At 35.2% G+C, this 17,848-nt stretch overlaps 1 protein-coding gene across 1 annotated transcript in view; it reads right to left on the reverse strand.

The window, feature by feature from the left end:
• The window catches only part of BRWD1 (bromodomain and WD repeat domain containing 1), a 129,565-nt gene that overhangs the window by 73,613 nt on the left and 38,104 nt on the right, over window positions 1-17,848 (reverse strand). The window contains exons 9-17 of the mRNA XM_023630166.2: window positions 17,253-17,353; window positions 15,775-15,845; window positions 14,086-14,186; window positions 13,246-13,286; window positions 12,323-12,421; window positions 9,495-9,645; window positions 9,110-9,244; window positions 4,614-4,742; window positions 4,206-4,431 (exon numbers count right to left, since the gene is read on the reverse strand). Coding sequence (XP_023485934.1) covers window positions 4,206-4,431; window positions 4,614-4,742; window positions 9,110-9,244; window positions 9,495-9,645; window positions 12,323-12,421; window positions 13,246-13,286; window positions 14,086-14,186; window positions 15,775-15,845; window positions 17,253-17,353 — 1,054 coding nt within the window. The remainder of the gene's footprint in view (window positions 1-4,205; window positions 4,432-4,613; window positions 4,743-9,109; window positions 9,245-9,494; window positions 9,646-12,322; window positions 12,422-13,245; window positions 13,287-14,085; window positions 14,187-15,774; window positions 15,846-17,252; window positions 17,354-17,848) is intronic.

Below are 17,848 nucleotides of genomic sequence, written 5' to 3' on the forward strand. Positions count from 1 at the left end.
TACACAAGATACGTTTTTTAGAATTTTCCAAGGTTATTTCCCAAGGTCCCAGTATTTCCCAAGGTCTCTGACCAGAACAGAGAAACAATGTATGATTTCTGTTGTAGAGGAAAGCAGTAGTATTGGTTCTCTTCTGTCTTAAGAAATAAAAAAGAGAGAATAATACCTTTTAGGCCTTCAACAAACTACAGCTCTAGCTCTCCCCCTGCCCCAAGTATCCTGAGACAGCGTGCACAGTTGAGGGAGCGAGCTACACATGCCTCTTCCACCAAGCTTAAATTACTCTCTCTCTTACATATGCTATTTTAGCATAGCCAGGACCCATAATTCTTCAAGTACAAAACCAGATTTTTTTAAAGTGTCTTTGCTTCTTTATTTTTCAAATAATACATTTTCAGAGACATTTAATAGGTTTAGAGTTAGTGTTAATGGATAAAAAGTGTCAGATGGTTGTGGGGTCTGGAAATAAAACATTAACATTTTCATGCAAACAATTCCTTACATAACCTCCCACCATAATACACATCTTCTTTGAACATTTTATATATGTAACACAGATCATCTTATAAGCCATCAACTTATAAGCATAACCCTAACAAATTGAAATTAATGGAGTATTAAGCAAAAAAGAATGCAAAGATATAACTTGCCTCCATAGTAACAGATCCAGAAACTGAGAAATGCCTTATACTATTTCAGGGGGAAAAAATCCTTCCATCCTACTCCCCGAGTTAGATTCTCTTACATCTCACAAATGGAGATGGATAACATCTCCACTTTACTATGGAAATCAATGGAAAACTTATAAGAAATGGCATAACTCAGATTAACTGTCTTAAAAAATCACTAAAAATTTTGGATCACTAGCGAAAAAGCAGCTAAGAAAGCACGAAGTGGAGCCCTAACCTAAAAAGATAAAAAGATTCTAATGAGAAGTGGGTATAACATAAAATTCCTATGATCACAACATGGAACCAAAGGGAAAACAGCAGAAAAAGAAACTTCTAAACCTCTCCCCTCCGCTCAAGAAACCTAGGTCTATGTACCTTTTCCTTCATGCACAGAACACTTAAATCTAACTTGGCAAATATCATCAGAATGATAACTTTATGTATTTGGCATAATGCAGTCACTATTCAAACATTAAAGGAGGGTCCCACTCATGAAGTCTTAAATGCCACAGGAACTGCCCTCCCACTACCAACTACTACAACACTGGCAAAAATACTATCTGAAACAAGGCCTTGAGACATTGGACAGCAGACTGCACAGGACTGTGATCCCTGAGAGAAGACACCCAGTGGAGTCCAGGCTTTAGACTGCTCCAGGTAACATCCTGGAGGCAGTTTCCAGGTTGCAGAACAATGAGAGGAGAACCCAAATAGCGTCCAGCGGTCTCACTGAGTTGAGGAGACAGTGGTCGGAGCCTGGGAGCAGGGGGGAAGACTAAAATATGTAGGGCTGAATATAAGAGAGGAGTGAATTGCACAGAAAGCTCAGAAATATATAGTGAGGTCCAATCAATTCTTTGACTAAAATGATGCTATGTGCACATATTGGGGAAAAATTGTACCATGCTGTGGGAAAAAATATGAAAAATCAGTAGGCAAAAAAACTCCCAGCACAGGGCTGGAAATAGTTCATGTTCCTGTCAGCCAGACTAAAGACTTTAGAATACACAGTAGAATTGCTTTATACCTGCTTCTAATTTTAACACTTAGAATATTTTTTGAATGTTTGTTCAAAGTAATGAAGAATACAATGACTGCTAGTACTTAGGTGCCATGGCCTGGATTTGCAGTAAGGTGACAAAAGTTTTACCCACTATTGCTTCTGTAGATCATTGCAAATGTCAACATAATAAAAAAGGCAAATAATATTTCTATATTATTATGAAGATAGCTATGATCTCAAAGCCCACAAAAGGTCATGGATAAAATTATGGGTCTGCAAACCACACACTGATAATTCCTGCCCTAGAGCAACCATTAGAAATAAATAAGACAAACAGGTACTACTAAGTAGACATTAGTGGCAATAATATGAAATACTAAAAAATAATTTCTAAGAAGGCAGGAAAAAAATGAAAAGGCACGAAGAACAGAAAGGATAAAGAGAAAACAAATAGCAATATGGTAGAGATTTAAGACTGACCATACTAATAACTGTATTAAATGTAAATGGTCTACATATTCCAATTAAAAGGCTGTCAGATTGGATTGCTGCCTGCAAAAAAACCTGTTTTAATTTAAAGACACAGATCGGTTAGAAGTAAAGAATAGAAAAGATACACCAGGGCAACACTAATCCAAAACGGCTGGATTACTTAATATTAGTATGAAGCAAAGTAACAGTCTTCAAAACAAGAAATACTACCAAGGAAAAAATGGGACATTTTATAACTATTAAAGAATTAATTACAAAAAGGACAATCTGAAATGTGTATGCATCTAAAAATAGAACTTTAAAATACACAAAGCAAAAATTCATAGAACCAGTGGGAGAAATAAGACAAACCCACATGATAATTGAGTATTTCAGCACTCCCTATAACCCCCAAATGGAAAAAAGCCAAATGTCCTTCAACTGTTACTGCATATAGATGAGAGATGATATACCGTACAATGGAGCACTACCTATCAATAAACAGAAACAAACAACTGACATATGTGACAACAGGAATGAATCTCAAAAGCGTCCTGCTAAGTTAAAGAAGCCAGATACAAAAGACTACGTATTGTACAATTCCATTTTTACAAAATTCCTTTAAAAAGTAAAATTAAAGTGACAAAATAGAACAGTCGTTACAAGGAGCAAGGAGAAGGGAAAGAACTGACTTCAAATACATTCCGCCCAAGAAAACTTTTTTGGAGCGCTGGAAATATTCTGTGTCTTGATCATCGTGGTGGTTAAAGGACTACGTAACATTTGTGAAAACTCACTTGAACTGATACTTAAAATTTTGGTGAATTTTGTTCCATGTAAAGTATACCTCAATCAAACTAATAAAAAATTAACATTCAAAACAGTAAACATAGTAATTTACATTAAGCTTTAACCTTAAATATAACTGTTGATTTAGTTTCAGTAAATCAATTCTCATCCAAACAAAATAGAAGCATTTTTTTTCTTTGCTTAATAATATCTGTAGGGAGTTACATTGCTCTGCTATGAACAAATACAAAAAAACAATACAAAACTCTGTACTTGGCTAGGATTAGCAAAGTACAAGATGGGACTGGAACATCCTGTGCCAGCAAGTAAGAAACTGTTCGAGGAATGATGGGGACTTGGGGAAAGGACACAAAACTCAACTTGAAGAGTCTCTCATACTCAAATATAAGGATATCATAACAAAATAAAGACAGCAATGGATTATAACCCACTATATAGCAACTCGTAAGTCCATACTAAAACTTAATGAACTATGTAAATAAAAAGAATAGTAGATGGCCAACTACCAAAATGCAGATTCAATGATGACCGAGTTAGAAAAGAACCATTTTGCAACCTTCATAGTAACAACTGATTCAGGCAAAAATCATAAATGGATCCTAAAACTCGTGGGTAAGGTTTGGTAAGGAACAGGTTATTTATATCATCTCTCACCACAAATCACTTACTAATTACAAAGAGAAAAATAACTTTATAGTAGAGCAACTTGGCAGACACTGCCTTAATCAAGTGTTCCAAGACAACACTACCACTAATTGGACAAAACAGAATCATCAGCATCCTGATATGAAGGAAGGCTACAACATCATTTATGTTATATTCTATCAAAAATGCATAACCAGAACTTAATCAATGACAACTAAATCAAATGTGCAGCCCCAAATTGAAATCTACATCAAGAGAGAACAAAACCTGTAACATGCATTATTAAACAAAATTTGATTACAGACTATAGACTAGATAACAGTACTATATAAGTATTACATGTCCTAATTTTAATAACTGTTTATGATTATGTAAGAAAATATCTTTGTTCTTAGACAATACATATTGAAGTATTTAGGGGTGAACGGACATGAGGTCCAGAACTTAAGTCTCAAATGGTTCGAAACAATAATATGTAGCTAGTGACAGAATGATAAATTAAATACTGGAAAATATCAACACTGATGAATCTGAAAGTATAGTTCTTTGTATTATTCTTTACATTTTTCAAATAAAAAGTTAAAAGAAAAAGACTTTGCTCTTACTTGTTGCCACATAGCCTAGCTGTGGAACCAAATGTTCATCTGCGGAATTCTCTCGGCCTGGCACTAATCTCTGATACTTAGTTGGATGAGGATTTCCATCTACATCTACCAAGAATGGTGGAGGCATAAGATGAGGAGCCTGCTGAGTTTGTTCATCTAACACATAATTATTAGAATCTCTAATCAGTGGTCGATAGTCAGTATGGAAGAACATCTGATCAGGAATCTAGAAAAGGAAAGTTTACAGATTGATATTTTGACATTTATATATGTTAAAGAAAACAAATATTAAACAGCAACTTTATAATTAGAAAAAATAAGGATATCAAATTAATACATCTAACCTATTTTTAAAATATCCCTCCTAACTACTTATTTTACATGCTATATAAAAGTATTAAAAATGACCTTTTCATATGGCTTGCTGCATCCAAAACCAAATATCAAAAGATGCCCATGAGAATCTGTGCAGGCAAAATGCTGTCCATCTTGTGAAAACTTACAGTCAAATACAGCTCCATGTCCTTGTCCTTCAATCTAGGAAACACAGAGGGAGAAAGTTATGACTAATTCTACACAAGTGCTTTTGCTATATAACCTGTTTTCATGTCGACAGCCTGCTACAATATATCACTTCTAAAAAAATACTTAAAAGCAAATTTTGCATTAAGCATGTCAATTGATATTTTCAGAAAATAAAATTCATTTTAGATATCACTAGCCTAGAAAAAAATCTTGAGACATCTTCTAAGAATTAGTTCTCAAAAGGACCAAAGGAAGGATCACAAACCATCCAAAGTAAAGGCTTTCTTCTGACAAGTGAGTGACAAGCAATTTCATAAACTTTTGTTTTAATATATAACAAAAGGCTATTGACTAATAACCTACAAGGCAAATGATTAAAGATTAACAAAGTTTGATATTCATGAACTAAAATCAATACTTTTCTGTAGTTTAACCTTTCTAACACAACAGACCACCATGCAAAATTTGTAAAACTTCAAAGTATCAAGGGTGCATATGTAAATGCCTGCACCTGCAACTACCTTATTTCAACCTGCCACGAATTTCAGGAAGGATGCCCTAAGTGCACAGTGAACACTGTCTTAATGAGATTAAACTGTTTTATTCTTGCTTTTTAGCTGTAAATTATATTAGTTTAGCAGCAATTTATAGTTAAATGAGTTTTGATTAACTCAACGTTGAGCTATGCATATTTGTTGTCTGAGCCTCTAACTTTCCAGTAACTAAACTTTACGACAAGTCTGATCAGTGTTAGAAAAATAATCCACCCTCTAATTGCCAAAACAAACTCACACACATGCCTAAATACCTGCTTGAAAAGTGACACTTCAATACTGCCATATTGCACATGAATGGGTGCCAATTAACAAACTTGGATAAAAATTAAGTTACTGGGATATTTGGGCACTGCTGAATAATACGTATACAAATTTGTATTCTCTCACAACATTTAAAAAAATGTATAAATATATTTCTTCCAATTCTTTGTTAAAACATAGAACACATAAAACACTGTCCTTGGAGGAGCCACCCCCACCACAGCCTGACCTACACCTTCGCCCTTCACATTCCTGCCCTTGGACCTCCAGTCTAAGTAAAGCAGACGTGAACAAGGAGGGAGGAGGAAGAGCCCTCAGCTCCCAAGGTGAAGATGGGAGCAGCTACCGTCCTGTCATACACGTGGACCTAACTGCACCAAGGGCTTAGCTAAGGGAACTTGCTGAGAAGGAAATTTTCCCAAGTGGTCAAACTGATCTAAGCAGAGCAAGCCAGACTTGATTTTTACCTGTAGTCTGAAGAGTCCTACACAATGATTCCTGACAAAATGCAACCTGCAACTGTGCCTGGAGAACAATTCAGTGTCACAATAAAGTTTATTGTGTATTTGATGAAATATTGTTCTGTTAGTAATTTACAGCCCCTATGTAATCTGTCTAGCCTTAAGAGAATCAGGAGCCTCTCAGCTGAGCAGTGAAGAGCTCCATATAAGAGGACAATTTCTGGTGTCTGACGGAAAATAAGATCATCGTTGCCCACTTGAGACTATTCTCAGATTATTCTTTGGCTTAGAGGTTGTTTAGCTTCTTGAGAATCAAAATGAACGACAATCTATTCGCCTCTCTCGCTTCCCCAACAATAACTGGTCTACCCATTGTTATTTTAATCATCATATTTCCAAGTATCATATTCCCCTCATCCAACCGACTAATCAATAATCATCTTATCTCCACTGAACAGTCTCTACTTCTTATTCTACACATTAGTGGAATCCCTCCCATTCGTGGTTGCATTAATCTTCATTCAAAACCTTACCTATAGTCTACATAAAGCCTGAATGTTGATTTGTTCTGATAAGTTAAATTTCAGGATTTAATGTTCTTACTGTGCTTTAATGGATAATTAAGAAGATGGATGTATGAATTTTATGACTACAGAAAAGTTGTTGAAGAAGGCTTGATTCTTTCTCCAATAATTTGACCACACAGATATACAACTTTCAGAGATGCTTAATATCTGCAATTCGGTCATACTATTTCAGTTGCCTTAGTGCATTTAATGTTAATAAATAAAATACTGCAATATAAACTGTTTGTTAAGAAATTGTCCAGAATAAGCACATTGAAATAGAAATTTTAAACTAAAAAAAAACAAACATTGAACACAAGCACTAAGACTGCCTTCAATCAAAGGTCCAAGAACCACTCATCTACAGGCTGCTACTACACTGCCTCTAAAATTAATTACACTTTAAATTCGAACTTAGTATAAACTGCAGAGTAATTATACAAAACATCACAAATGTCAATCAAAAGCCTTAATAACATTCAAACTCTTTTACATAATAATTAACTGACAGTTTATTCCAAGGAAATAATCAGGGTTCTACATAAACAGCCACATACAAGAATATTCAAAGTGTTACTGCTGTGCATACTTTAGAAACGACTTAAATACTCAACAAATTAACTATATAAGTAAGATTCTTCTGAGAAAGGTTGAATTCACAGTCAAAAATACATTTGCAGGGGCTGGCCCAAGGGCATGGTGGTTAGGTTTGCATGCTCCGCTTCGGTGGCCCAGGGTTCAAGGGTTCAGATCCCGAGCACGGACCTACACACCACTCGTCAAGGTATGCTGTGGCGGCATCCCACATACAAAATAGACGAAGACTGGTACAGATGTTAGCTCAGGGCCCATCTTCCTCCCACTTCCCCAAAAAAATAAAAAATAAAAATATATTTGGAAATTCTTAAAAAAATATTTAAGGCTGTGAAAAACATCCTTTACACAAAACGAAGAAAGATTACAAAACTTGCAAGAATGCCAACTAATAAATATGGAAAGAATAATATCATTAGAAACTCTTCAATGGATGTTAGTACTTATAAGTGAATATGAGGAACAAGATATTTACACAGTCTGAAAACAGCTCCTGAAAAAATTAGTTTAACAATTACAAAGAGGAAAAACAACTATTTTATAGTGAGGAAACCTGGCAGATGCTACCTTAACCAAAGTGAAATTATCACCAACAGCAGGACAAATAAATATCATGTGTCTCCTAATATATGGAGGGAACATTATCATTTATGTTTTATTCCATCAAAAAGAAAACGTATAAAAGAATCGACTCATGAGGAAACATCAGACACAACAGAGATCCTCTATAATATTACTTGCCTGTACTCATCAAAAAGTCAAAGGGCAAGAAATAGAAAAAAAGATGGAAAGAGTGCTGAAGACTAAAGAAAACTAGAGACATATTACCACTTAACACATTGTATGAGCCTGAATTAGATTCTGGTCCAAGGGGCTAAAATGCAACTACAAAGGCATTATTATGACAACTGACAAAATTTGAATATAAACCTAGATTAGATAATGCTATTTTATCAATGTTAAATTTGCTGATTTTGTTAACTATATTGTAGTTAGGTATAAGAAATTTTTGTCTTTCTTTTTATTTGAGGAAGATTAGCCCTGAGCTAACATCTGCTGCCAATCCTCCTCCTTTTCCCGAGGAAGACTGGCCCTGAGTTAACATCCGTGCCCATCTTCCTCTACTTTATACGTGGGACGCCTGCCACAGCATGGCTTAACAAACGGTGCATAGGTCCGCACCTGGGATCCAAACCAGCGAACCCTGGGCCATCCAAGCAGAACGTGCGAACTTCACTGCTGCGCCACCAGGCCGGCCCCAGAAATTTTAAAAATATGCAATGGGGGGGCTGGCCCCATGGCCAAGTGGCTGGGTTCACGCACTCCACCACAGGCAGACCAGTTTCGTTGGTTTGGGTCCTGGGCACGGACATGGCACTGCTCATTGGACCACTCTGGGGTGGTGTCCCACATGCCACAACTAGAAGGACCCACAACAAAGAATATACAACTATGTACCGGGGGGCTTTGGGGAGAAAAAGGAAAAAAATAAAAAATAAAAAAATATGCAATGGATCCTAATTTGACTTTAGAATACACACATGCAAAAAGAAAAAAGGCTAGAAAAGCCCAGTGACGTCTGATTCCCTAGATGACTTTGAGTATTATTTACATTTTTATCAAATATTTTAATAAATTTAAATATTCAAAAAGTTGTATATAATTACCATAATTTTGCCAATTTAAACAGACACAGGAACACATTCACACATATACACAAAGCTATGTAGATAACTTTCAAAATCTTTCCCTCATATGAATCAGTTACACAGAGAAGTTCACGTATGTGTATCTGTCAGGTATTTATTAGGCTTTAAGTTCCCTGATTTCTAGAAATATAAACTGCCACAAAACATACAGATCAGTTTCCCGCTAACTTCATAATCCAAATACTGGAAACAAATGCAAGCATGCATGAAGATACATCTCACTTCACTTACCATATTAAAATAATGTTTCATCTTGGTGCCTTTTGTAATATCCCATATAAATATGCTGCCATCGTGTCCTGCAGATAACATAATTCTGGAATCAAAGGGATGTGTCTCCAAAACAAATACTTCATCAGCATGTCCCTTTATTCAATAAAGTCATATAGTTAAGGAGAGCTTGCAAGTTAGAAATTTAAAATTAAAAACCCATATTGTCATAATGTATAAGGGCTTTTAAAAATGCATTGACAGTAATTTATACATTAGTATATATATAAATTTCTGTTCACTTAATATAAAAGAAACATATTTAATGTATTAATTTTATAGCTTCAAAAATAAAATTATAGTTAAAAAAAATCTTGATTTGTTATACTGTACAAACATGACCTACCAGTAAGTTATGAAGCAGCTGTCCGGTATAAGAATTCCACACTTTGAGGACATGATCATTCACAGCTGTGACAACAATACTATCATTCTGATTCCAAGCTATCATTGTTACTTTGGGTTTCATAAACCTTTCCTCTTCGGAAGATAAGTCCCTAAGTAAAAAATACACAAGGTGTAAATTCATTTAGATGCTAGGCTATACAATGTACACAATCCCTCATCAATACAAAAACAACTACAGTAATCCAGTTCATGTGCATATGTTATCTACTCTATAGAGGGTTCCACATATCTGACCCATAATAGATTATCTATAAACAGATAGGGGCAAAACCCAGAGGAGTTGGAGTTCATTTAAAGCAGTTCAGAGACCGAATAAAAGGAAGATTTTAGGACACCACTGCTGCTCATGAAAGCAAAGCTTTTTCTCTCTTTTCAGTTACGTCTTTCTCTCCTTTTCATCCCCAGAAGATAAAAAATTTTAGGAAGACAAAAAGAAGGTAATTCACTTTCATATTCCCAATGTCTACAAAAGTGCCTGACACACCGACACTCAATTTGTTGAACTGTAAATGAGACTGTCGTCATCTCTTTATACTTCCCTATAGACCGTTTCTATGGGTCCCTTGGCAAAAAATGGTCTTGGATGCACATGTCTGCAATGTTTTGCAGCCTTTACAAAAGTGATATGCCAAGTTTCTCTGTAAAATATAGCAGTCAGTAGTAAACAATGGAGAAAGGCCTAACTGCTTCTGAAATCACAGAACACATTCAAAGAAATTATAAACGTATAATAAACTAAATATACACTTTAAAGAAAACAGCTATAAGAATATGGACTAAGCATATATAACAGCTGTCTATGTAAGCATAAGGGAACACACATGAGAAAATAATTCTAACTAGACTGGTTAGCGGAAAGTGTAACCTAAGAGGTGAAATGGAATAAAGGCTAAGACTCCACACTGCACTTTAACCCAAAATGCATTCCCTGTTAAGAACTTTGAATTTATTAATAACCATGTTGAATTCCATCAAGTTGATCAGCCAAGATTAGAACACTAAAACAAATATACCCACCAATTTTACAAACAGAAAATTCTGCTTTTCAAGATTTGCAAGAGGTAAAACTTTAAATGAGAAAAGAACATTTCTATCACGAAGGGAATTAGAGGAAAAATTTCCTCCATGAAGAGAGTATGGTAGCAAGAAACCTAAGCAGTTTTCAGGCTCACTAAGAATTTTTTTATTCAAGTTCTTAGACTAATGCTCCTATTTTGCCTACTAAAAACTGTGCACAGGTGAATGTGATTCAAATTATCTTCACTCCCATTCTCCTTTATTATTTCAAATAATCAAAGACTGAGAAGATTCACTTTCACATTAAGATGGTTTTGAATATCAGATGTAACATTTTTAAATAATGGTAAAGATTTAGTTTGTGAACAAGGATTACCACATTTCCAGTGTATATTCTTTTCCATTCTATACCACAAATCATTCCACAAAAATATTAAAATTTATTTTGAAACCCAATACAATTGTTTGAGCCACAGCAGAGAATATGAATTAATTTCTCCTACAATTACTGAAAATGAGCCAGACATGAGGATTTCCAAAAGACAGTAAGTGTAACATTTCTCAGAAAAACTGATATGAAAAGTATAAATTTTGGAAATAAATTCTAAACTAAAATTTATTACTTTATATTTCTATTACACTGTAACTAAAGTGATAATATTTGCAATGGGCAAAAGAACACTGACATGCCTACTCTAGACCAAGCAGTGTGTTAGAAACTTTTGTTCTATCATTTAAAATTCCCAGTAATACTTAAAGTAGTCTTATTTTCCAAATGATAAAACACATTAATATTAAATAATATTCTCAAAATTATATAGCTATAAACAGTACAGTAGTCCTCTCCTTATCTACAGTTTTGCTTTCCAGTTTCAGTTACCTGCAGTCCAAAAACACAGTACAATAAGACATTTTGAGAGAGACCACATTCACTTAACTTTTATTACAGTATATTGTTTTAACTGCTCTATTTTATTATTGTTGTTGCTAATCTCTTATTCTGTCTAACGTATAAATTAAACTTTATCATAGGTATGTATGTATGGGGAAAAATATAATATATATCAGGCTCAGTACTATCCACAGTTTCAGGCATCCACTGGGGGTCGTGGAACATATCCGCCACAGATAAGGGAGGACTACTGTGAGAGTGATACTTGAGCAAAGGTCTGATTCCAAAATGCGTATTCCTCCCACCACCCGTACTGCCTCCCAATGCAGACTAAACCAAAAACAGCAGTGTATTTCAAATGTGTAACATTTACTTGGGAAGTACTACACTTACCTCAGAAAGGCTCAAAAAAACCTCTGAAACTTTGGAGTGCTGGGGGAGGGGGGCAAGTTGGACAACCCTGCCTTCAAAGAAATTTTACACGCCAAAATTTTAACATGCAAAAAAGGTCACTACAGCCAAGTCAAATTTCCACACTTGACATACAAGAATTATTTTTATAATTGTTTTAAAGTATAGGTGGTTTTAAATGCAACACCTAAGAGGAAGTCAAAGCTTTGGGCAACAATAGAATAAATATGTTGTTCTTTCCTACATAAATGTAAGGATAAATTCCTCTGGACATCGACTTAAGTTCCAATTTATCAGATATGTCGGAGGTAACCATTCACTCAGATCACTGCTCTTTTTAACAGGAGGTGGCTCCAATCCCCCCTGAACAAAGCAATCAACCAAGCAGGCAAAGAGAGATCAAGTACTTACGACGTCCCTACTTAGCTCACTCCATCTCAACTCACCCTGAGATTCTGGTAGCCATATCCAATAAAATGCTTCTCCATTCTAACTGCTCAAATCGCCAGATACGTGCTGTTCCATCTCTGCTACCACTTAAGAACCTTAAAATATTCAGAGAAAGATCTTATACTCACATACATGCCAAGGGCTACAGTTAAAATCACAAGCACAAAAATTTTTAATGTAGCTATCTTCACTGCAGGTAAATCTTTATGTATGAACTCAAAAGATAGGGATTTAGGGCATATCTGAACGGAAAAACTCTGGTTTACTACGATCTGCCTGGCTCTATGAAGTAATGGACATTTCAAACTCAATGACTAGCTTGTCAAATAGATTGAGTTTTGAGAAGACAATGTACAAGTAGTACCTGGAGAGGGAAAAAAACAGGAAGAATTAAAGACATGGGAAAACTAGTAAGAGCTAAAGCTCCATTATAAGCATCTTAACTCTAAACTCAAATTAATTCATGCTGCCCATTATGTGAAAAGCAATCGCTTAACAAGGTAAAGGGTTAAAAACTGCAGTTTAGGAAAGGCATCTGAAAGACACTGGGGACCACAAAGAAGGATATATTTTAGGTGATAATTTCATTGGAGGATACATCACAGTGGTGAATTTAAAAAGACTTTTTTTAACTACTCAAACATAAGGAATTTTGTTATCCTCATACCTAATTTTTCTGTAAATCAAACATTTAGCCAATGGTGAGATAAAGGAGAACTACTTTTGGTCATAGGAACCAACAGCAACTACAATTCTAAAAACTTACTATGTTGCCCCCACCACAAACACTTTTCATTCAATTAATATATTTACTAATAAGTATCTGCAATACACCAAGTGATATATTAGCTATACTAATATGAACCACAGTATATTCGCCTGGAAACACACACACAAATACAAACATACACTTACTCACCGATCACCATTGTTACAAAATTGAATACTATCAACTTTATCCTAAACGAGTGGGGGAAAAAAACAAACACAAAAGTGATCATCTACATAGTTTGTAAACAAACAAAAAAAGCACTCAGTTTTAGAGCTAGAAGCACATTTGGTTTAAAGCAAGAGATCTGTACTTGTGCTGCTTAGCTCTGTCATTTGAACCTGTATTGTATGTTTAAGTGCAAAGAATCTATGAATCTAACAAGACTACTAAGATATAGCTCTTGTCTCAAAGACATATGCAGTAAAAAAAGACTTGCTTCTAAAATTAAAGCTGAATTTACAATTATATCTGTATAAAAACTTATACATGTGGAAAGTGATCAAAATAAAGGTTTAAGCAGCTAAAAACAAGGTATATTCACTCTGATGATTAAGTGCAAAAATTTTTTTTTCTTTAAAAGTGATTTTAAACTGTGTTAACGAAATAACCTCACAGAACTTCCTACAGAAGAAAACATGACCTGACCATTGACCAGCAGTCCAGAATACTGTGTTATCTATATTATACATTAATAGCATTCTCATTCCATGAGTGTGGTTAAGATTAATAGGCCCACTTGAACCTAACCCATGCACATCAACAGTCATAATCCAGATTTTAGATATAAAGCTGAAACAACCACTGCAAAGTGTTAGTAAGCACTGTCAACACGGTGAGTTGTCAATGTCCTTCACCTTTAAGGGCAATTCCTCCTACTTTATGTAAAAATTAGAGTCAATAAAAATTTCCATTAGCAATATTTAACAATGTACCAACAGGAATATTATTAACAATTCATCTACAGAATTTTAAAACATGAATACTTACAGTGTGGCTCTCAAGTTCTGCTATTTTTTCAGGTGCTTCAAAACCCAAAAAATACATTCTGATTACATGATCAGTACTACCTGTGGCTAAAAACATACCACCTGAAATAAAAATGTTAAGGTTTAAAAATCAGTTTATAACAAATATTTGAACAAACCAAATTTCTATATTAAATTAAGCAAGATTTCTTATTCCAAAACTAAGTTTATCTCAACAGATCCATCTTCTAACTCACTACATAAAAACCATTTTAAAATTAATAAAATGCAGTATGATGTGATTTATACTAAGAAATATATATTTGGTCTTCATCCTCATTTCTAGCACAGAGCTCCTAAAAACCTTTGGAATTTCTTAAGTGGTAAGAGCAATAAAGGAATCTTGATATTCTTAAAGCCATTTCAACCACACCAGAGTTTACACAAACAAGGTACCTTTCGAAAGGCACCTAAATATGGGGGTACTGATTGCCAGGGGAACCAATCATGTGATTAGAGGTTTGGAACTTTCAGTCCAACCTGGGGTGACAGGAAGGAGGAGAGAGTTGGATCATAATGAAATCAATCATGCCTATGTAACAAAGTCTTCATATAAACCCAAAAGGATGGGATTCGGAGAGCTTCCTGGTTGGTGAACAAGTGGAGATTAGGGGACAGTGGCATGCCCACAGAGTGTCCCCTCCTACATACTTTATCCTATGCATGTCTTTTATTCAGCTGTTCCCAAATTACATCCTTTTATAATTAACTGGAAATCTAGTAAGTAAAATGTCTGAGTTCTGTGAGGTGCTCTAGCCAATTAATTGACCCCAAAGAGGGGGTTGTGGTAACCTCCAATCTGTAGCCGGTTGGTCAGCACAGGTGACAACCTAGTCTGAAGTTTGCAGGAGGAGGGGACTCTCGTAAGACTGAGCCCTTAACCTGTGATATCTCACCCTACTCTCTAGATACATAGTGTCGGAACTGATTTGAACTGTAGGAAACTCAGCTCGTGTCAGAAAATTGTTTGACAGTGTTAAAAAGAAAAAAAAAATAGAACACACATTGGATGAGGCATTAATAATAAGAAAAATAGTTAATTCAATCTGGAAATATTTACTCTCTCCCTCTGCTTTATTACTTGTGGCAATGACTTCAAGTGCCACTGCTCTAAAAATGCTTCACAAAACGGACTCTGCTTTCTAAACAACTTTACATACCGGAACTTAGCTAAGGAATATAAAGTTCACTTGCTGAAGTTTTCAGACTTTTACGGGGGAAAAAATCTTTGACCTTTAAAAAGAAAGGTTACCACATAAGTTCACTGTGTAAGAAAAGAAAATGGGAAATAATTTCACCAAGATGTGTGGAAAACAAATTTAAACTATCAAAAATATACAGGTTAGCCTATTAAAAGAAAATCACAGTTTGGGCACCTGGCACACTACTCATGTGGACACACCTTAAGCCTCCTCTTCTCTTCTATCTGTCTCTCACATCACTGATTCTAATTACCATTGGAAATCAGAGAAAGGCAGAATGGGGGAGTGAAAGAAGAAAAAGGCTAATTAAATGAAGATCATAGATTAAACCTAATGAAATGAACATAAGTCATTTACCATGTATCTGATAAAAGTTCGTAGCAATAATGTGGCCACTCAATAAAATGCTAAATTGAAACTAAGAAAAAAAATTACTAAAGTTATCTTACCAACACTAAAAGAAGAACAAAGCATTTGAACACCTGGTCTAGGCTTTTCAGTGAACTTCAGGGGACGCGGGCTTCAAAAGAAGATGTTTTAAAATACATTAGTTTAACACATTAACACAATTTAAATTATTGGTTTTAATCTAGTATATTTAAATATTATAAGCATTTCTATAGTACATCATAGTACACCAAATATTTCTACATATGCTATTATAGCTGGATAGATTTTAGAAGACTGTTCAAACCCCACCTTCATACCGATCCTACTACATAGAAGGAGCAGGCCTACCAACCCGCGTTCTGTAACTGAGGGGACTAAAGCTCAGAGAGTGTAAGTGAACCCATCATCAAGGCTACAGAGCAGGCTCTAAAACCACCAGGCTATACCACCAGCCCACAGAAATAGAATGCAAGCCACATGTATACCTTTAAACTTTTTAGTAGCCACATTAAAAATAAAAAGAAATAAAATTAGTTTTATTTCATTTAATCCAATTTATCAAAAAGGTCACATGAACATTAATAAAATTTTCAGGGCTGGCCCTGCAGCCAAGTGGTTAAGTTCACGTATTCTGCTGCGGCAGCCCAGGGTTTCGCTGGTTCAGATCCTGGGCGCAGACATGGCACCACTCGTCAGGCCATGCTGAGGCGGTGTCCCACGTGCCACAACTAGAAGGACCCACAACTAAAATACACTACTATGTACTGGGGGTATTTGGGAAGAAAAGGCAGAAAGAAAAGGAAAAAGAAGAAGACGACTGGCAACATTTGTTAGCTCAGGCGCCAATCTTTAAAAAAAAAGAAATGTAATAAAATTTTAATGAGAACTTTAGATCCTTTCTTTCATATTAAATCTTTGAAATCTTCCAGAGTGTACCAGACACTTATAATACATCTCAATTTGAACAAAGTTTCCATCAACAATACTTGACCTGTATTCAGATTTTAAAAAGATTCACATAAGTTGTTTGAAATATGCTCAAAAGTTAATAACTTTTAAAAGTTACTAACTGACTCAAGTATCAGTTTTTAAATGTAAATTCACAATTCAGTTGACCAATTGCACTAGCCACCTCTAAAGTGCCCAAGAGGCACATGCAGCTAGTCAACAGCACAGGTCTGTAATCCAGGTCTTCTGATTCTTAATGATCCTGCCTAAATTTCTGACTATGTTATCTAATTATACATTTCTAACATTTTTCAAAATGTTTCACATACATACTCTCTCACTTTTTCTTCACAAAAATGTGTCCACTCAGATAGAATAGCTATGCTTCTTTTACACATCCAACCATCTAAACAGTAAACTGCAAACAGTAAATAGTCAATATAGCACATATGCTATATATAATAAAAATTAAGTTCAAAAGTAAAAAGGCAACCACAATACATAATGTAGCAATCAGACTTCATTTCATTAGACTAAATCGTTAACAACATTAAAAAAGAAAACTTATTACACAATTCAAGTCACTTACCTGAATTTCAGGGATTCTAAATCCCACTGCCAAAAGCAAACTGTCCCATCAGCACCAGTAGAAACCATGTATCTTTGAGAGCCCTTGGCCATTGGGCTAAACTAAGAAGCAGTAAAATATACAAATCAGTTTCTTAAACTTCTACTAAAGTTACAGGTTAATTTTCAATGTTAACTTCAATTGACACTTGAAGAAAAACATGAGAAATCCAAAATACAGGTGATACTATTGTAGTGAAAAATTATAACCTATAAAAAAAAGGAAAGGGCTGGCCCCGTGGCCGAGTGGTTAAGTTGGCGCGCTCCGCTGCAGGCGGCCCAGTGTTTCGTTGGTTCGAATCCTGGGCACGGACATGGCACTGCTCATCAAACCACGCTGAGGCAGCATCCCACATGCCACAACTAGAAGGACCCACAACGAAGAATATACAACTACGTACCGGGGGGCTTTGGGGAGAAAAAGGAAAAAATAAAATCTTAAAAAAAAGGAAAGTCTATCGCTGTTAGGGAGTTGTAACGTGATTGATCTCAATAAAAGATTATTTTCAAAATTAACAAAAATTACCAGAAAAACTTTTACAAAGATAAAGTGAAGAT

The sequence above is a fragment of the Equus caballus genome, chromosome 26 (assembly GCF_041296265.1).
Source record: "Equus caballus isolate H_3958 breed thoroughbred chromosome 26, TB-T2T, whole genome shotgun sequence".
Classification (NCBI taxonomy): domain Eukaryota; kingdom Metazoa; phylum Chordata; class Mammalia; order Perissodactyla; family Equidae; genus Equus; species Equus caballus.